This window comes from Culex quinquefasciatus, chromosome 1, assembly GCF_015732765.1.
Source record: "Culex quinquefasciatus strain JHB chromosome 1, VPISU_Cqui_1.0_pri_paternal, whole genome shotgun sequence".
Lineage (NCBI taxonomy): Eukaryota > Metazoa > Arthropoda > Insecta > Diptera > Culicidae > Culex > Culex quinquefasciatus.
In genome coordinates this window covers 94,611,967-94,634,732 of record NC_051861.1, presented here as the reverse complement: position 1 = coordinate 94,634,732, position 22,766 = coordinate 94,611,967, and the positions used below count along the sequence as shown (strand labels likewise).

The 22,766-nt window shown below is 37.7% G+C and overlaps 1 protein-coding gene across 1 annotated transcript in view; it reads left to right on the top strand.

Annotated features, from left to right (window-relative positions):
* The first annotated feature begins 2,813 nt into the window (after positions 1-2,813).
* Positions 2,814-22,766, top strand: part of LOC6047659 — a 45,009-nt gene continuing 25,056 nt past the window's right edge. Inside the window, 2 exon segments of the mRNA XM_038266069.1 lie at positions 2,814-2,946; positions 3,025-3,491. Of these exon segments, the coding sequence (XP_038121997.1) occupies positions 2,814-2,946; positions 3,025-3,491 (600 nt within the window).

The window sequence follows — 22,766 nt, the reverse complement described above, 5'->3', positions numbered from 1 at the left end:
GACCGGTTCCCCCGGGGTAGGGAACCTGCCCGTTCAATCCGGAACATCCCCGGAGGTGCAAAATCATTGGTCAGTATTGTCTGTTGGTAGAACAAAGATCGTAACATGAAAAAAATGTGTTTTTTTTCCAAGATTTCTATCAACAAAATAGTGCGGGACCCAAAAATGGCCATTTTTGACCCTGTTTGACCCAGTGACCCACCGGAATATCTCCGGCCACCGGAACATTTCCGGGTTCTGCGGGTCATTTTCGGAAAATAGACATTCTAACGAGTCCAACTAATAAAGAAGTATGCAAATTGGTTGAGTTTTCGCTGAGTTATGGCCATTTTAGTGATTCCAATTTCACCCAGGCCTATACGGGTTAATGTTGATATAGTGGACTCTCTCGTTATCGATATTGACGGTTCCGTCGAGAGCGGAAGTTATCAAATTATAGAACGAAAAATCAAACAATCTATTTGAAGGGACTGAAAAAAATATTGACAGCTGGAGTAATATTGATATCGAGAAAATCGACTCAACTTTATTTAGTAATATCTGAGAACCTGTCAATTTAAACCCAATGAATGGACAGGGCAATAAATAATACAGGACATTTTCTCACTTTTCCAAAAAATACATTATTACAATTCCGTCGTGAAACTACTCACTTTTTCTGTCATTCTTGAACGACGAAAAAGCCTACTTTTCTGAACCTAAAATAATAGAATCGAATACACTCAAACCCCGATGGTTTGACACCAACTGTTGTCAAACGAACGGGGTCACGTTTTAGTTTGACACCCCTTTTACACGGAGTTCACACACACTACCAAACGTTTGTTTTGATAGTGTGCGTGAGCGCCGTGTAAAAAGTGACAGTTCGTCACTTTTTAGTTTGACTTTGACCAACCAACGGGGTACAAACTAAAAAAGTGTCAAACGAAAAAGTGACCAACCACCGGGGGTTGAGTGTAGTAACACTTTTCAAAATAAATGCTGAATGCACTGAAATGGATGCTGAAAAATTGAACTGTACAGCACTGGTTCCGAAAAGTAATTTTTTTCAACATTTTTTTATTTAAACGGTTGATTGACAAAATAAATGAACATTTGATTTATAATTCCACTCAAACGGTGTTTTTTGGAATTGCCACGATGACACGAATGCCAAATTATGGTAAAGTGTCAATAATAAACTGTGTGTGTGTGGTCCAATCCTCGCGCTGCTTCCAATTACCCATTTCAGAATGACAGAGCTCCTTGCGGTCCTATTCCGAGGACATTGGGCATTGTCTGGCCTCACCTAAACATAGAAGCAAGAATCAGAAAGATTCTCGATCTATCTTTAAAATTCCAATCCCATGATGCATAACAGGGATTAGCGCGTATTTAATAATGATCAGAAAGTATGCAACAATTGAAAGATTCAGTTTGAATGAGATCCGGCTTCAAAAAAGTACATCAATATCACTTAAGTGGCCATATCTCGAGACAGGGTTGCCAGATCTTCAATGTTTTAGACTCGTTGGAAAGGTCTTTTGATAACCTAACCAACAATGGGTCGGATGGTGGATCCGGACATAGTTTACATACATTTAAGTGAGATCCGGCTTCAAAAAAGTACATCAATATCACTTAAGTGGCCATATCTCGAGACAGGGCTGCCAGATCTTCAATGTTTTAGACTCATTGGAAAGGTCTTTTGATAACCTAACCAACAATGGGTCGGATGGTGGATCCGGACATAGTTTACATACATTTAAGTGAGATCCGGCTTCAAAAAAGTACATCAATATCACTTAAGTAGCCATATTTCGAGACAGGGTTGCCAGATCTTCAATGTTTTGGACTCATTGGAAAGTTCTTTTGATAAGTTAACCAACAATAGGTCGGATGGTGGATCCGGACATAGTTTACATACATTTAAGTGAGATCCGGCTTCAAAAAAGTACATCAATATTACTTAAGTGGCCATATCTCGAGACAGGGTTGCCAGATCTTCAATGTTTTGCACTCGTTGGAAAGGTCTTTTGATAACCTAACCAACGATGGGTCGGATGATGGACCCGGACATAGTTTACATACAGTTAAGTGAGATCCAAATATATGTGAAAACACATGTTTATACATAACATTTGAACTAGTTATCGAAACTTCAATCTGTATAAAACTTGATCTATGGGACCCTTAACCAAGTCGAATGCAACAAGTTCGGGTCAAATCGGTTCAGCCAGTGCCGAGAAACATGAGCTAGTTTGTTGGTCACATACATACATACACACACACATACACACACACATACACACACACATACACACAGACATTTGTTCAGTTTTCGATTCTGAGTCGATATGTATACATGAAGGTGGGTCTACGACGTTTTTATACGAAGTTCATTTTTAGAGCAGGATTATAGCCTTACCTCAGTGAGGAAGGCAAAAAAATAGAAAAAGACGCGAAGTAAAAATGATGTCCGAACACTCACGAGCAGTGTTACCAATTTCAATTATTTTTTTTTAATTGCTGAAAAGTATTGAAAATTGGTTTTTAGACAAACTAATTATTGTCATTTCTATAATTGACTACTGGTAGAACAATATGTAAGTAATTTGAGATCAAAATAACCTGTTGTGTAAATTTTATGAGACTTCTCCCTTAGGGTGGCCGTCTTACCCCCAGCTCCCCTAGAGGAGAAAATCAACTCGCGACACGCGTTTTGAGGCTAGACATTTTGGCAAGTATGGTGTTCTTCTGCAACAACCCGTTTGACAGCTCAACGTGGTGGACGCGTTTTTCCTCTGTTGTTGCTGCGCGAAAAGTGCTTGTGGATGGAGGTGGAAGATTCCTCCGACGACGAGTTTCTTCCCGTTGTCGGAACGCGGAAGCGGAAGAAGACAAGTGACGACGGAGCCGACATCGGAAATGGCAACGAGGAACAGCTCCTCAACAACAACAAGTTCAGCCCGCTGGTGGAGAACAACAACAACAACAAGAACAAAGGTAACCCAGCCGGGAAAGGAAGCGTCCCACCGGTTCCAGTGGCCAAGGAACCACCTCCTCTGGTGGTAAAGAATATGAGCTTCGGCAAGCTGAGGAGTGTAATGTTGTCGTGCACAACCAAGTCAAGTTACAAGCTGACTCCGTTTGGGATCAAATTGCTGCGTATCTCCGAGGAGCGTTTTGAAACCGCGCGGGTCCACTTGATCACGAACAAAGTGGATTTCTATACCCACGAGAAACGAAGCGAGTGGCAACTCCGTGTCGTCATCAGGGGACTTCCACTGGCTTCACCTGAGTTCGTCAAGAAGAAACTCAAGGAATTGCACAACCTGGATGCTGTAGAGGTGCATGCCATCAAGAGAAAAGGAGAGTTCGCCTCAACGACGGGAACCCCGTACATTGTTACGTTCCCCAAGGGGTACACCAACCTCAAGAAGCTGAGTAAAATTAAGCTCCTGCAAGCATTTCACATCCGGTGGGAGGCCTACCGGAACAAGCGGCCGAACGTGACTCAGTGCAGGAAATGCTTGCAGCTGGGTCATGGGACTAGGACCTGCCACCTCAAGGGGAGGTGCAACAACTGTGGGGGTCCCCACAAGACGGACGAGTGCAATGTCCAAGAAGCAGAGCCGAAGCGGTGTGCCAACTGCTCTGGAGCCCACGAAGCCACGGACCGCAGCTGCCCCAAACGTGCGGACTTCATCCAGAGGCGCCAGCAGGCGTCGAAACCGAAACTGCCGGCAAGGAAGGCGGAGAAGCAGAGTCCAGCAGTTCCGGCGTTCACGAGGAAGCCGCGGAGGTGCTCTACAGTTCGGCTGAGTTGTGGGGCATTTTCTCCGAGTACATCGGCAGGTTCAAGACCTGCAAGACCCGCTTGGACCAAGTAACGTTCGTCAGTTACATGATCTCCAAGTATTATAAAGAATCATTTTTGTTATTATTATATATTTGTTTTCAAACCGATCCTCGGTCCTAACCTGGTTGCAGTATCTAAAAGGACCTAATAAAAATAATTTATGACTAAAAAAATAAAAAATGAGTTCTTCTGTTAAATAGTTGTCAATTGGTTAAAGTCAGTCACAAAATGATCTTTGAGTGATTTTTAGCTCATTTCAGAAGTCACGATTTTTTTTGTTAATTTCGTGGTAGTTCACTCACGAGAGATTTTTCTTACCATTTGATTTTGACAGAGTTTTTCTCATGAATTTTTATTGTGGGTGTAGATGTGGAGAGTGCTGTATAAAACATACATTTTGAAACTAGTTGAATTTGTATATGATTTTTCAGTGAAATAATAACACTGACCCATAAAAATAACAATGACCGCAGCAGGTTCAACTCAGGGAAGCATGAACTTTGGGGTCCGCAGAAACATGTGCACTTTGAATTTTTCGTCACTGTTGCATCCAAAATTGCATCCAAAATTGCATGCAATATGTGGGAGTAGCTAACAGGACTAATTCACGCGTGTTTCTGGGGACCTCAAAGTTCATGCTTCCCCTCGAGTTGAGCCTGCGCAGAAATTTCATGCATTTTGAAGGCGTCCATTTGAAACGTCAATTCTCAAATTCACCCTTGATAACGTTGTGAATATCTCATTATTATTTACAATTGCTTTCATTTCCCTTGAAGACGTTCTGAAAAGTTGATCTTTTCAGAACTGAAATGATCCATTTGTCGTTGATTGGCAATACGGGATGGCTCTAGAGGCCCCTGCTACGAGCAGAAATTTAGTAATCTACCTGTTTTTGGCACGTGCCAGCTCTGGCACATCACTTCCCTTCTTCGCGCTGATCGGTTGCGCGTGGTCGTTTGCGTTGCGCGCGCCGCCGATCTGAGATAATAACTCAATCATTGCCGTTTGAGCACTGGTGCGAGGAAGAGAGTGTTTTGGTCTCGGATTAAGGTGGCAGAGTCGGTGAGAAATGTTCATCGATTGGGTAATTGATCGTTTTGGCTGGAAAAATATTGACGAAGCGGTGTAACAATGTTTTCGGGAACTAACGCACGTGCACATATTGAGACGATGAATGGTTGATTTATTTTATGAGTTACAGACAGACAAAGTCGACAGAGCTTTAATTAGTGGTGATCAGATATTTTGAATTGACATCAATCTGAGCTACGAATTCAAATAAAAATCAACTTAACGCGGATAAGTGAAACCATTTTGTAACATGTCCAGATTTGATTATTTTAAGTCATTATACGAAGCAGTTTTTAAATGACATAAAAAAGGAAAAAGGCGACAAGAAACAAGAGATTTTTCAGAATATTACTGTTTGCACAATGACCTTAAACTGCATGATAACCATCTGGCAAGAGTGTGATCATAAAAAGTTTATCATTTTACTTTCTATGGAACAATAGTCGTTTGTTTACGTTGTTGTTACATCCATAAACGTTGAGTCTATATCCGTAACATGCTCTAAACTAGTAGCATTAATATTAATTTAATTAGTCACTGTTCACAACCCGACCCCGCGCGTTTGACTTGCTATCACTTTTCTATTGCACCATCAATTAATGCTTCAATTAGAAAAGAAAAACTATCCATTATTTATCGAACGAAAGGAAACTCCGCCGCCGCGGTGACATAACCTGGTTCAACTCCGCACGATACCGTCTGGCTATAGGAAACGGAACGCGTCTTGTTGGCGGCGGCCACGGCAACGGTGGTGGGTGGCACGTGCAGCCAATTTCAAGAAAAAAAAAGAAGAAAAAATAATATCAAGTCAAGTCCAGCTCCAACACAGTTTGATTATAATCACATGGAGTGCGCCGAAACATAAAGCTGCGATCTAATAAACGCAGAGAGCAGAAAAACCGGGCCTTATGTGTGTGTGGTGTTCGCTATCAAAACATGCTTCACCTCGGATCGTCGTGACCACCGGCCTGCAACGAAAAGTGAGTCTCCGCGCGCACCGGACAAAATGCAAAGAGGCTCATGTGCAGCCAAAGTGCAGCCAATTCAATATCGTACCTACCTGTTTGCCGCCCAGTTAATTCGTGTTCATGTTGTGTTTTACACCAACGCCAACAGTTGAGGGGAGTTGCTTTGGCAAAACAATAAAATGAAAGAACTAAAGCATTGTCTTGGCGTTCTCTATTGCGAGATTCCTACTCAAAACTAGGTGTCCGAAGGGTTGATTATTGTTGAGGCAATTACAAACCTCTTTTTACGCCAAAGCTTCCATCCACCCCGGGATTCGAACTGACGACCTTTGAATTGTTAGTCCAACTGCCTACCAGCGACTCCGCCGAGGCAGGACCCAGGGAGACGACTTCTTCACCTGTACTGAGCTAACGACCTAACCTCTAGGTTAGACTGGGGCCAACATTTACTTCCCCGTCCGACGGAAGGCGTGATCAGACTAATCTCGTCTCGAAAAATGCCACCGGGGCCGACTGGAATCAAACCCAGACCAACTGGGGTGAGAGGCAACCACACTTACAACTACACCACTGGACCCGAACACTTTTTTTTGTGGAACCCGTGCTTTTTTGTACCTAGCAAAATAACGATTTTTGAAAATTATCATTTATAGATTTTTTTAGCCTTGTCATAAGTTGATCAAAATTCATGTTTTGAAAAACGTTAGAAATTCGTTTTTATGATGTCAAGGGGTTACATACATGTAAATTGACAAAAATTTCTGAGGATGGTATGGAAACACACTTATGTTTTTTAAAATATTTTTTCAGGGCATTTAAATATACTTTTTTCATCTTTGAACAAAACAAACTAAAAAAAACATTTGATAGTATCATTGCCGAGATACAGCTATTTGTAGTTAACAGTTTCAATAAACGGGTGCCACTATATCTCAACACTGTTCTGACCAAGTCGGCTCAAAATTATGTTGAAAACTCGTTAAACCTGTCCCGTGTGCCCGTGTGCATGATGAAGTCCGATTTTCAAAAAGAGATAAAAATGTTTTTTGAGATAAAAGTATTTTTTGTTTTTCATTTAAAAATCTTCATGATTCATGATGATTCTTGATTTTTGTAATTTTTTAAAAGCAAAATTTAAAAATTAGGCTTCGTCATGTACATGGGATATGTATTGAAAATCTTCACCTCAAATTTGAGCTAATTTGGTTCATCCCATTACGAGATATCGTGACACTCGTAAATCACCTCAGTGTTCCGAGAAAATCACTTACAAAGTTTGACAGTTCGCTTTGCGCATGGCAAAATGTTGAGCATAAATCGTGATATCAATTTTTGGCCCAGAAGATGGCATTTAAAAAAAAGTCATGACTGCAATAAAAAAGTACCGTCAACTGGGTCGAATTGGGACACATGGGGCGAATTGGGACAACAGTTTAACCATGTTAGAGCATAATATTTTGATTTTTCTGGTAGATTTCAGATAGAACAGACTCAGACCAAACAAATTTCCAAATTTAAAACCTTTAAGTGCTCTAAACACTGCTGTCCCTATTCAGACAGTAGTCCCGATTCAGCCCAGATGACGGTACTATTTTTTTGATAAAGCGTGCAGTTTTCAAGTTAAAGTGATATTAGAGTTAATTTCAGGTGAAATTTACAATTTAGAGGCCACGTAGTTTATGCACGAGTCCTAGCCTTAATATTTTAACTGACGATAAATATTTGTAATTGTTGGTTCGATTTTCAAAGCTAAAAAAACCCTGTGAAATTTCTCTATCTTTCGAATAAAAATATCCATTTCAAAAGAGCAAAATGTTGTGTTTTTGACCTTTGAAATTATTTATTATTTAACAATTGGAATATTTTACAGAGATGTAATTCATTTTGAACATTGAAAACCGTTACAATATTTGTTGAGACATCGTCAGTTGAAAAGTTTGAGCAAATTGGAAATACTTAGAAAATATTGATTTTAGTCAATTTTCCAGAGAATTGTCTCAGCTATTTTAAAGAAATAATTGGGCATACGCAAACACTATTTCAAAAAATCAAAAATATAGTGCCAAACAAATATAAATAAATAAATTACAAGCCAAGGTTTAAATATGTTAGTAAATTCGTGTTTTAAATGCTTTATATACTGTTAAAGTTAATACAAATCTATAAATTTCTAAAACTGAGAAAAATGAATCATGTTTCGAAAAAAATATACAGAGGAGAATGTGTGGATTTGGTCCAAGAATGTAAACGAAAGAAACCAACTTTGTTCGAAAGATTTCGCCAAGACATGAACAATAGTCTTCTGGACCAACACTCTTAATCCATGGGTTCAATAGTTTCAAACTGTTGAAGTTTGAGCATTTTGGGTGAAAATGTATGTATGTATGTATGTATTTGAACCCCCGTCTTGGCAGGACTTGGCCATAACCACAGTATATTTCAACTGAGACGGTTCGGTTAGTAACCACCATATATCTCAAGAACCTTTGAAGCGAATACCTTTCTATGGCTAACGATTTCTTCTGAAATTGTACGGACATTGATCGGTAAAGCAGATGACTCGGGCCAGGCAATCCACGACTCCCTCGTCCAGTTCATGCACTTAGCTGCCTCGGCCACCACAGCTTGGTGACCAAGGAGAAGTTAGAAGTCGATGTATGACACTTGTTGGAGATTTATTGATTCAACTAACGAATAAACTCATTTGTTATGATGGTGTGAGTTGCTACCATTATTCTATCGATTTTGGCACTGAGCCCTCAATAAATTTTGAGAGAACGATTATCTCGATTCTGAATTTTGGGTGTGAGTATATGAGATGGCCCTGGGCTGTTTTTGAGACGGTGTTAGTAGTTATTTAATAGGGGGATGGCGTCGCTATTTTTAGACCACGTTTTCTACTTTTTCTCATCGAAACCGACTACTTTATCGACTTCATTTTGCTGGGTGAGATAGGACGCCGTCTATTTTTAGACGATGACTCAGCACTTTTCCACTCTTGCGCTTAAAAAAACCAGGTGGCAGCACGATGTAACGCCACGTCCCTATGGTTTGATGATATGTTATACCTTGTGAACTTATTTCACCACTACGGATCAATCCAGTTCTAGAGCATTAACTCCGTGATGGCCGACTGGTTAGCGTCCCAGACCATCAATCCAAAGGGTGTGAGTTCGAATCTCACCTGATTCTTAAAGGTTTTTTTGTTCATATTCAAAGTTCCTTTCCTCATCATCCCGGTACGAGAATCGAACTCACGACCTTTGGATTGGAAACCCAGCACGCCGTTAGTCGAAACTCATCCCCTACCGGTCAGTATTCCCAGTGAGCAGATTTGCTCTTTGAAGGGATCTGACTTTGCCGAGCCAGACAGGAATCGAACCCATCACCTTCCGCTTACAAGGCGAAACCCATAACCTCACGGCCACGGAAGCTCGGCAAGCTGTTCAATTCCTGATTCGAAATTTCAAGGAAACCGACCGGGATTTGATCCCTGAACCATCTGAATTCTAGGCAGAAGCCGCAACCATTAAGCCACGGAGCCGGTTATTGAGCATTTTGGGTGAAATTGTACAAATTATCGTATTTTCGTATTTATTTTCGACTTTAATTATGGATTTCGATCATCTTGATTTCAATCGACGCGTTTCAGCGAAAACTAACAGTTCTTCTAATTTTACGAGTAAATTTAGAAAATGCAAAAAAAAAAACAATTTTTTATAAATATTCACCCAAAATGCTCAAACTTCAACAGTTTGTAACTTTTGAACCCCGGGGTTTAGGGAGTTGGTTCAGAAGACTTTATTTTATGTCTCGAACAAAGTTGGTTTCGTTTGTGTACATCCTTGGAACAGCTCCCTTACAAATTTGTCGCAATATGGATATCAAAAGAAGCGAAATTTTATATCCACTTTCACATTACTAGAGTATTTTTGGAAAATACTAAAATTTTAACAAAATACCGTATATTTCGGAAGTACTCAAATTTTATAATGTGCAATATGGGTATCACACGAAGCGAAATTTGGTATGCGTTTTCACTTATTATAGTTTTTTTTAAAGAAAACTCTTAAATTTTCACGAAACACTGTATTTTTAGAAAATACTCAAGTTTTCAAAATTTGTCATATGGGTTTCAAACGAAGAAAAATTTTGTATGCTTTTTCACTTTATCACAGTTTTAAGAAAAATACTAAAATTTGACAAAATTCCGCATTTTTTTTAAAATACTCAAACTTTCTAAATTTGCAATATGGGTATCAAACGAATCTAAATTTGGATTGAATTTTCAATTTTTTTTTTTCAAATGTATACTTTAATTTTCACAAAATACCGCATTTTTCGAAAATGCTCAAGTATTCGAAATAAGTATCAACGTATTGCAATTTTTAAAATTTTGAGTATTTAGTTAAAAATACGGTATTTTGTGAAAACTTTAATAAGGCAAAAAAGCATACCGTAAACTGGAGTCAATCGGGACACATGCGGCGAATTGGGACAGCAGTTTTAACCATGTTGGAGCACAATATTTTAATTTTTTTGGCTGGTTTTGGTTAGAACAGACTCAGACCAACAAAATGTGTACATCCATTTTCAAATTTAAAAGCTTAAAGTGCTCTAAAGTCCCGATTCGTTCCAGATTACGGTACAATATATCGTTTCGTTTAATATTCATATTGCAAATTATGAAAGTAATTTCGAAAAATACGGTATTTTGTGAACATTTAGGAGTACTTATACTTTGAAACTTAATACATTTCATTTTTGTGCAAATTTAAAATTACCACTCAAAGTAGGCGTTTTATTGAGTAAAAATTTGTGTAAAACTGAAGCAGATCTGGCTATGTTTTTAAAATAATAATTAGATATTTAAGGTGAAGCCGTTGATCATTTTCGAAGAAAATTGATCATCACTATAAAATATTCTGTATTAAATTCAATTTAACGAATTTCAGCACCAAAAGGAATCAACAAGTGCCGGTAGTTGCCTTCTTGAAGCCACTGAAAGAATTTTTGATCTAAATCAAATGTGCTTCAAAATTTATATAGTTTTGTGGCACAGTCATAACTTAACAAGGAATGGGATAATCGTTACCAAAAGGAATCAGCATGTGTAGGGCACTATTCTAAACAACTTTTTGAAGGAATTTTGTCAAAATATTGAAAGCGACGCAAAATTTATATCTTTGAACGAAAAATCATGACAATGATGGAAGTCTTCACGTTAAACCAAAAATAAAAATGAAATCAAAATTGCCAAATATGCAACTATTTCTGAAATTTGCTTAGCTGAAATCTATACTACAAGGCCATCTTATGAACTCCGAAGACGCATACTTTGATCGTATATTAATGATTAAGAAAAAATCTCTGATTGCCAAACTTTTCATTTCTAATGACCTCTCTACAATCACTTAACTTAGAAAAGAGTACGTGGCGTAGAAATTTGAATCCATGGAAAGGAATCTGATCTTCTACGATAGATAAAACACGCTTGATTTTGGAGACACCGGACGTCGATCCAATGCGCACCTTGGGGACCGAACGGACAACCCTAATTCCTTCTGAAATGTGTTCATTTTACCATCCCCTACACACATGTCTTTATTCCGCGTGAATCCATGTTGTCCCCAGACCTGTAGGAACGATTGAACGAAAAGCACAAAAATCTCATAGTAATTTCCAAGTAAATTTTAAACCGCTGGGGACAGGCCAATTCTCAACCAAATGGGCTGATATTTGGCATGAGAGTCTCTATGGGTATCCTCTACAAGTGTTGTGGCCTGAACCACAACACGCCCTTTTTCCCATATTTACCATCTCTGTTTGGCGATATAAGACAATAAAACTTATGTACGTCAACAGGTAAACGCAATGACTAAATCTAGGAGATAAAATGAAGTTAAGTCGATAGGTAGTCAATTATAATACTAGGGAAGTAGTTGATCTACCGACATGGAAATACTTAATAAAGGTGAGCTCGTCCTTGGACGAGCAGAGTTGAAGTACAACGGAACAAGTGTACATTGTTTTATATTAAAGAAAGTCCGCGATAATAAATATTTAACACAAGGGGAACCTCGGTTTGCCGTAATCTGAGAACTTTTTTGTTTGGTTGAAACACCCTAATATCTATGCATGTGTGTGAAATATCTTGACATAAATTGCGTTATTTTTACAAAAGTCTCCTAAATTATTGAAAAAAATAAAATAATAATCACAATCCCGCCATCCCACGGTTGTTCCACGAACATGACGTTTATTGCAGCGCGGTGGCATTTTGAACCAGACCGTAAATCTCACCAACAGCGCTAGAGGTACGGTGCAAGCGCGCAGATGCGTCCACCAAACTGAAAAGTTATCCCTCACTGACAGCAGCTGCAACAGCAGCGCGGATGTAAATTGAACTACTAAGTCAATTGGTCCGATGACTTTCATTGCCCGCGTTTTCTTTGGTTTGCTCTGGACGCCAGCTGGCTGGCTGCGGTTTGAACTCGGAAGTGCGCAAACGGAAGTAGACAATAGGCAGGTGTTTTGGGAAATTTGCTTACCTAATTAGTTTTGTTTTACTTTTTTTATCTTAATTTTTACTGTTTTTGTTTATGGTATTTCAAACTTTAAATCTTATTATGTGCTGTGCTATGTTCTAATTTTATTTCTTTTGTAGGTATTTCAACGTATAATTACATTAATGATTAGGTTAACACAACCTGTTGAGCCGAAAAACGAACGCATAACGAATCGATTACGACCACAAAACGCACTCTCATTGTAATTGCACAATCGAACGCACCGAAGTTACTCATTTAATCAAACAAATCGCAATCTGCGCATCTTAACATAGATAAAAGTGTCTTCGGCAGGTGCCGGCAAGGTCTTGTAATCGATTTGCCAGACGCCATCATTACAATCATCTTCTCCAAAGCTCAGCGTCCATCAGCATTTCCACCCGGTTACCACATCACGGCTGATTTGGCGGAAAATCCTTTTGGGTGGGAAAAAGCGATCGAAAAAATTGCTCGATCTTAATTTCTACTAATTGTGGGTTAGGGGCTTCGAACCGGCCTTGGAGCACCTTCTTCGAACGATGACGCCATCACGAAGGCCAGAAAACCTGTCCGCAAAAGGCCGTAATCGTCCTGCATCGATCATTATCGAGGAGGAACGGCGGGGCCCCCACGGCCTCCATTTCTTAATCTAATGACACGTTAAGTGGTTTGGAGTAGGTGTGAATAAATGTTATGCAACGTGTTTGGAGATCGTGATTTTGTTATGTTAGCTTATCTTGAAATTAATACTTTTAATCAATCACGATTAATTTCATTTTGATAACAAGGAATTTGTCACAAATATTTTGCCCAAATTTAGCATCTCAACATGAAAAAAAAAACAAGCACACAAAATTCATAATTCATATCTCACTCTATTATACTAAATCAGCCCTAACCAGGCTTGTTAACACAAATTTTCGTTAGTCAAGACTAATTTATTAAAACCAATCCACAAATTGGTACTTCCGATTAATATAAGTAATAAACCCATCTCTAAATTGGCCCTCCCCTAAACTTAAGCCATCTCTCAACTAAAGGTCCCCAAGTCCGTTGGCCGTCATCAGTGCATCATTACCGGCTCCCAAAATGATATAATATTCCAAACGAACCAACCATCCAACCAACCGGCCAACCAAAGAGGCGGTTGTAAATAATTTGAAAATTTTGTGGAAAAATTAGCGCCGCCACACCCCGAGCTGGGGCCCCCGTCGAAATTAATCAATCAACACGTCGGAAGAGTAGCAGTGCGCGCAGTTACTGTTCGGTGTTGGGTTATGGAAAAGGGGTGTTATCTTGTCTTCATTTTACAGAACGTACAGAAACACGTTGCATTTAAACAAAAATTACACATAATTCGAAAAATATTTTTGATGTGCTTAATTCTAAGGACATTACATTTTATTTTTTTATTTTTTTGGTGTGACAATGAATTATTGTCAAACTAATAAGGAGATTTGGGAGACGAAAGTGTTGATTGCCCACTTTTTTCAAGGGATAAGTGAAATTCTCCACGGTAGCCGGAGAATTTTCCTTATCTGAGAGTTGGAAGGTTTTTGGAAAGGTAAATAGTCTGAAAAGCCACCCAAGGCGAGTGCTTACGTACTGTAAGAGGTTAATGGACGGCCATTTGGTGGCCATATTTGTTTTAGAAATAAGTGAAGAGTGAATGACAACAGCTACGACCTTTACGACCGTTTGAAATGCTGTTCAAATTCTTAATGTACACTCAAACCCTGATGGTTTGACACCAACTGTTGTCAAACGAACGGGGTCACTTTTTAGTTTGACACCTCTTTTACACGGAGTTCACACATACTACCAAACGTTTGTTTTGATAGAGCGCCGTGTAAAAAGTGCCAATTCGTCACTTTTCAGTTTGACTTTGATCAACCAACGGGGTACAAACTAAAAAAGTGTCAAACGAAAAAGTGATCAACCACCGGGGGTGGTTAAATTGGAATTCTTACAATTCTTCTCACATGTTATTCAATCATTTCTATAAAATGATCGATACAAAATGATTTGATTTTGAATGAGAAAAAATCTACAAAGGGAGGCTAAAATTGTAGGAAAAAATACTACGTCATTAGTGGATGGCGCCTTATGCGATCTTCTGACTTTTATGTATTCAACTTACTGGTCATTCCATTTCAAACAAATCAGCATTTGACATCAAAATTTTCTGATCAGACGAAAATTTGGTGGAGCTTTAGGTACCGTAAACCGGGATGACATTCATAGGGTTTTCAATGTATTTTTCAAATATATTATCAAAACATGTTATGCGGTAGGCCATACAATGTCCATGTACGTTTTTTTTGAAAAAGGTTTTTACCAAAAGTATATTGAAAAATAATTTCGTTGAAATTTTTTTTTAAACCGGTGGGGTGACTTTGATTAATTCCCTTGTTTCTTACAGATTTCAGCTTCAAAAAGTGGGCAAATCGAATGTATAAACTCAAAGTTACCATTTTCAAGGTTATTTTTAATACTTATTTTAAAATTAAATTTAAAATTAAATATACGTTCATCTAAGTTTATTAACTTTTGATAAATTGTATATAGGTTTGAGTAAAAAGTTCTAATTTTGTAGTTTTTGCAGTCCGTGTTTCGATTTAAAATCATTTTCATTGCGAAAAAATGACTCTACTAGAGTATTTAAATTATATTATTTTTCAATATTTTCACAATTATTATTAAGTAACCTTTAAAAGTTTCCAAAAGTTGTTGTCATAAAATTCAGTATAATTCCATATCATTCTGTTTGTGTTTAATTCGGATTTATTATTTTCCTGAAATATCTTGATTCTATCAATCTCACCTTGGTTTACGATACCATCATAACAAGCAAGAATTCCGTTTTTTATCCAAATCGGATCACAAAAAATTGGTCTGAGAAGCTAATTTAGCGAGAAAAATCATGTCTGTTTCGGGGAAGAATTTTGGAGCTTTGGTGTCAAAAGAGCTTTTGTCCAGTATAACTCATTCATTCATTTTATTAGGTTGCTTTAACAATTACATTGGTGCAGTTGTTATCCTGAGCTGAGACATGGACTACCTTTCAACAGCTGATTTGTTTGAAATGGGGAGAGAGTTTACTGGTATTAACGAGAGCGAATTGGATAGAGAAGGAAACATATTGCAAAAATAACCTTCGAAATAGCTAATAGATGTGCGATAGTTAGTGGAAAGGTTTGTTCAGTATGAAATTCATATTTTTTTCAAAAGCTGTTCATTCTGTAGAATTTTATATTTTTATATGAAAAGCAATTACGGTTTCGATTGGCAATAATCAAATGTTTGTATCTTTTTTGAGATCAACATCAAAATGTTTTCTTTGTTAAGATTTCCTTTTTATAACGATGAAAAAATATATTTTGAGATATTTTGAGGTATGTTAACTATGCGATTTGATGATATTATTTAGAAATTGCTTAGTAAAGCGGTAAAATAGCTTACAATAAGCTTGATTATTTGTTGGAAAACCTTGGATATCAACTTGTAAGTCAAGTAGCTAAAATGAAACTAAGTGACGTTAGCCCCTGATCGAATTAATAGATTAATTATTGCTTGAACATATTGAATTGCCGTTCAAGAGCCAAACGACATGCGACACCTAGTGTTGAGTTGCAGAACAGAGCGAAGAATGTCGATTGAAATTTCCGCCCTTTGAGGTTATGTATGCGAATTCTGTTTTGTTAAATTCCAGCGTTCAAAACAACTTTTGAGCAAAAATTCGAGCTGATACTTTGTTAACTATTGATGCTCTATCATTTTAAACAATATTATTTTAAAAAAAATATTTTAAATAAATTGTTCATGAAATAAAAATGTAATCAAATGAGTCTGAGTGTGAGTCATATTTGAATGGTTGGGATCATTTTCAAATATTAAGATTTTTTATAAAAGTTTGATGTATAGCACGGCAAAAACATTTTTTCGCAAAAAAATCCATCAATGCTTAACAATGTTTGGAAATTAATAATTCCAAGGTCCAGTTGGTGTACAAGGTGTACAATGCATTTTGATTTAGTTTGACAATAATAAAAAACATGTTTTTTTTTCAAAAAGTCATAATTCTGATGGCAGAATTTAAACCATTCTAGCACAAAAGATGAGTTTTTTTTCTGTTTCAGTATTAAGCCACTTAATCCTGATTACGAGAACTATTGTAGCGTGTTACCCATTTTTACGGTTATTAAGTATTTCCAGATCTATAACACAGTCCCTATTGAGAGGGAAAGTGCTGTTCCATCCAGATGCTGTAAACTTTTTTCCTTGTGCCTTGTGCGCTATGTATCGCAAGAACCACGGTGATAATTTTTTCTCGTCATTTTTCAAGCTCTTCCCAGCAGCTATTATTTGCCGCGCGGGGTCTTGTAAAGACAATTGTCTTTTTGCGGTGCTACTCTTGCGGAGTTCCCTTTGCTCTGATCTGGACAATGCGACTGGACTGCAGTGCAATACCGATCGGCTGGGCATTATTTACATGCGAAGACACGAGGGAAGCTGTTGGGATGTTGGAAAGAGGCGCAAAGGAATATCCCAAGATCGATCACATGCTAGAAGAGAACGTGAAGCAACCGTTTTATACTCATGCGGTTGCTGCTGCCTCTGAACCTAAACCTAAGGCTGCCACCCTGAGAAGAACCCATGACTTTCCGCTTATGAGGCGAAACCCGTAACCATTCGGCCACAGGAGTTTAGCAAAGATGAGGTTTTAGTTCCCTAAAACATATAAAAATGTTTTGAAAATTTAAAAAAAAATAATTCAACTTCCAGTTTTAAAAAGCAATCGAAAGAGAAATGATTTTTCCTTGTACTTTTTCTCTGGAATGTCCTAAAAATAACCAACAATTTTGCCTATAATCAATAATGGAGTCTTACAGGACCAACTAATTATGAAAAACTGCTTTTATTGACATTGGGAATGCAAGTATTAAATTTCATTCGAAAACGTAGGATATTATTCTATAGTTTTTTCTAACTCTATTTTTGATTCCGATTTGTGTTTCCAGATACATGTAATACAAATACATTTTTTTTCCGATGTTGGGAAAAATGTTGTCGATTTTGAAAACATTTACAACGGTATCGAAAAAAAGCCAGGTTTGGAAACATTTCAATGTTGACAAATTCGGCAACATAGTGTTACCAGATTTGCTTACAGCTTTCCGTGTGTTTGTGTGGACCAGAAAATGTCCAAAGGTTCTCTGCCGTTTTGAAATGAGTCGTTGGATGCAGCGCGAATGTTAACACCACAATATATAATACAAGTCTGATACAAACTATACATTCCTATAAGTTTACTATCGATCTTCGGCTGTTGGATGTCATTTGTCAGAAGATTTTACCACTCTCGCATGGGTGTAAAATTAAATAAAATCACTCCCAGGTGTTTTAATCCCCCATTTCGGCGAGGCTATTGGTCGTTATCTTCATCTTTCAATATGTTTCGTATGTTTTTTTTTTCTGGTTCGAACAATATGTTTACTGTTAAGTAAGCACCAATCAAAGCCTAAACGAAAGTGAAAACTTTCTTGAACTCGCATCCTCCACCTCGCTCTCTCGCTCGTACGAGCTGAAGAGAGCTCAACGAGTTGGCAACTACGAACCGCCGGAAGGGGAGGGTGTCCCGAGAGCATCTTCATCAGCGGTCCATATCTCCTCGACGACCTCTGGTGGCGGTGACCAAAAAACGCAAAACAAGCCGTCGGGATCCCCGCGGCCAGCATAATTAGTCATTAATATTCGTTGCGGTCCTACCCATTTTTGGGACCGCTAGCGAAGATCACATTGAACTTGAACTTTTTTTTTGTTGTTTTGTTTCTCTGTTGTGTTTTTTTTGGTTTCCGGAATCCGGACTTTGTCGCGTCGATCCGTTGGTATCCGAATGGAGCATAATTGACAATTAATTTGGACCGCCAGACAAACGGTCAATAACACTCGTTATCGTTGCGATTGTGCTTCGTTATCACATTATTTGAATTTAGAATTTGTTAAATTTTTTAGATGAAATTGAAAAGTCTAACAAAAATCAAACAAAACATTTAAATCTTTGTCCGATTTACATCAAATTATGGCCATAGAAAAAAAAACAGAATGAGGCACTTGTGTCCAGAGAGTGCAACCTCTACCGATTCGAACATCAGGTTCAGGTACTCTCGTACGGACACCAATCATGTCTGTTTCTCTGTCTCTTGGAGGTACACGCAACAATTGTGGAATGCCCCAAAAGATGACCGCAGACCGAGTAGCAGCAGCGGCATCAAGTGCGCACACTTTAACACACATACAAACATTCCGGATGTGTGTGTGTGTGTGATTGTGTGTTCTTTACCGAAAAAAAGACGCGCTGTTTGGAGAAAATAAGGTGTTGAGAGTTCATTCCCCATTGATACTCTTCAATGGTATCAATCATCTCAGCTGTGGTTTGGTTTTTGCCTAATTTTTATGGCCACTGTGTTGACCAAAAAAAAAGATGCCGAGTTGTAAGATTGGGAGTCACTATAGAAATACGACGGAGAAATTCGACATGTTGCAAATGACCGACGCACCAATCGCTTTGTACGCATTTATCAAAGTGAGCAATTGTGTCATTTCTGTGAAAATATGATGTTAAGTACACTGACTTCCTGTTTTGTAATTTTTTTCTCTTTCTTCCTTACATGATTCGGGTATCTTCTAAGGGGTTTCATAATGAAACTTTTTTAAATTAGTTTTCAGGACATTAAAGACATTCAAAATAAATTTGATAGCCGCCATTGCCGAGATATAGACTTTCAAGTTAGCAGTTTAAACAAATTGGTACCATGATATCTCAACACTGCTTTGACCAAATCGTCTAAAATTTTTTTGTGAAGACTCGTTTAACACTCAAACGCTCGGGTAGTCATTTGACCCTTATTTTTTTTCTTAAAAATCTCATAACTTTTGGTAGAATTGACCAAATTAGATGCTTCCGGTTGCAAAAGATCCAGATTTGTCTATATTTTGAACTGTCAGATGGGGGACAAATATGGTCCACTTTACCGGAGATATTCCGGATTCCATTGGGTACCTCGGCCCTCTTATTTGGGTTTTGGTCAATAGAACAAAAACCATTGCACAGAACAATGCCGGAAATGATGCAAACTTCAAGGCATAATTCTAATACATCATCTAGCAAAAATAATGTACATGGTAAAGTCCTACGGGGCACCGGAACCGGTTTCATTTGGGCACCAATCGACATCAGCTCAGTAAACCGTTTCCGGTTGGAACCTGTTTCGGTGACCGAAGGTCTTGGCCATGCCATGTATCTATGCAGGATGATGTATTAGAATGATGCCTTGGCGTTTTGCATCATTTCCGGCATTGTTCTGTGCAATGGTTTTTATTTTTTTGACCAAAACCCCAAATAGGAGGGCCGAGGTACCCCAACGGAATCCGGAATATCTCCGGTAAAAGTGGACCATATTTGTCCCCCATCTGACAGTTCAAAATATAGACAAATCTGGATCTTTTGCAACTGGAAGCATCTAATTTGATCAATTCTACCAAAAGTTATGAGATTTTTAAGAAAAAAAATAGGGGTCAAATGACTACCCGAGCGTTTGAGTGTTAACCGGTTTCGTGTGCATGACGAAGCCCGATTTTCTATTTTTTATTGAAAATTGGATAAAAATATTTTTATGATTTTTTTTTATACAACAATTCGTCATTTTTTTAATAAGCAAAATTTGAGAATCGTCATGCACGCGAAAAATGCGAGTCTTCATGCCAAATTTTAGCCAATTTGGACCATTCCATCTTGAGATATCGTGGCACCCGTAAATCAACTCGGGGTTTAGAGAAAAATGCTCACAAATGCTGCATGGCAAAATTTTGAGCTTAAATCGTCTTTGACTCAGTTCATTCATGAAATATCTTTATGAAACTGTCAAGAGTCGTTGAAAACCATTTCTTTAGTGGATTCAAGAAATATTTTGTGATTTCTTAGATTTTTGTAACCCCTCGGGGACCATTATCCGAAAATACAAAATTTCACGGGGCCTGAAAATGCCAAAATAACCTATCAAATCTTATGTCAAACAACCAGAAAGTGTTTTGGGCACATTTAAAGGCAAAGCTTTACTTTTTTTAGGGAATTTCACGGAACTAGAAAAAAACTGAAATTTTCCTAAATAGGTCTGATAGCAGGCTTGACCGAATGGTTAAGCTGTCCGGACAGAAACTTGCAATAGAGCTACTCTCTACGAAATCGACCGATTTCGACCATTTTTATTTTTTGTATTTTTTTATTTGACTTAAACTTTGTGGGGGCCTTCCCTATGACCAAATAAGCTATTTTGCGTCATTGGTTCACCCATACAAGTCTCTGACGATATCTCAGCAACTAATGGTCCGATTATCAATGCTAATACATGAAACAGTCGTGAAATTTTCCGATCTTTTCGAAAAAAATATTTTGAAATTTTTTAAATCAGGACTAACATTTTAAAAGGCCCAAACATTGAATATTACGCCCATTTAAAATGCTAGTTTTGATTTAAAAAATTTTAAAATATTTTTTTAGGAAAGATCGGAAAATTTCACGAATTTTTCATGTATTGAAATTGAAAATCGTACCATTATTTGGTCATTAGAAAATGGTGGGTTGTTTTGGTGAGATTAAAAAAAAATCAATTTTCGTGTTTCTTTTTCTTAAAGCGGCTCTATCTCAGCAACCCGAGGTCCAATCTTTAATGTCTCTTAGACAATTTTATAGCAAATTTTCTAAACTTAAAAAAAATATTTTTAGAAACGGTCACTCATGGTCTATATTTTTAAAAATTGAAAAACTGCAAATATTTCGCTAAAATCAAACTTTCGGTGGCTATATCTTGAAAACGGAGCCCTTTATCAAAAAATCTATACAGTACTTTTCGATTGCAAATTCAATTTTGCATTAAAAAGTAATGTCAAACTTGTTTTTGCATAAAACTTCGATTTTTTCCAAAAATCACTATTTTTTCAAAAATTCATAACTCGGCAGCAGATTTTTTGACCATGTTTTTCTATGGCTCAAAAGTTGCGTATTTTTGTCCCCTAAAACATGTTAAAAAAATCTCGAAAATTAAAAAATACGTATTTTGGGAAATTGAGTTTAAGTAAAAAAAAAAGTTGATAAAAAAATCTGCATTTTTTTTCCGTGTACCTATTTTTTTTTCAATAGTCCTCAACAATACCTACAACTTTGCCGAAGACACCAAATTGATCAGAAAATTCACTCAAAAGTTACAGCTGTTTGAATATTTACATACCATTTTTGTATGGACAGCTGCCAAAATTGTATGGAGACTTGTATGGGTGAACCAATCATTCAACGGACCTTGGACGTCCTCAAATTTCACTCTGGATTTTTGCTTGATAAAGCATGTCATATAGGGATCATCCATAAACCACGTGGACACTTTATGGGGGGTATGGCGATTGACCACGATCCATACAAAAACTAACTTAATCCACCTATGTGGTTGATGCCTTCCTCACTTTTTACCAACAATGGGTAATATGCGTGGTTTGGACAAATATTTCAGCTATTTTCTTAGATCTAGAAAAATACTGGACTCGTTGGAAAGGTCTTTCAATTACCTAACCAACGATGGGTCGGATGTTGGATCCAGACATCGTTTACATACATTTAAGTGAGATCCGGCTTCAAAAAAGTACATAAATATCACTTAAGTGGTCTTAACTCGAGACAGGGTTGCCAGATATTCAAAGTTGTGGACTCGTTTGAAAGGTCTTTCAATTAACTAACCAACGATGGGTTGGATGATGGATCCGGACATCGTTTACATACATTTAAGTGAGATCCGGCTTTAAAAAAGTATATAAATATCACTTAAGTGGTCATAACTCGAGACAGTGTTGCCAGATCTTCAATGTTGTGGACTCGTTGGATAGGTCTTTCAATTAACTAACCAACGATGGGTCGGATGATGGATCCGGACATCGTTTACATACATTTAAGTGAGATCCGGCTTCAAAAAAGTACATAAATATCACTTCAATGTTGTGGACTCGTTGGAAAGGTCTTTCAATTACCTAACCAACGATGTGGTGCCTGTTGGTGTTAAACAAATAAACAAATAAACGATGGGTTGGATGATGGATCCGGACATCGTTTACATACATTTAAGTGAGATCCGGTTTCAAAAAAGTACATAAATATCACTTAAGTGGTCATAACTCAAGACAGGGTTGCCAGATCTTCAATGTTGTGGACTCGTTGGATAGGTCTTTCAATTACCTAACCAACGATGGGTTGGATGATGGATCCGGACATCGTTTACATACATTTAAGTGAGA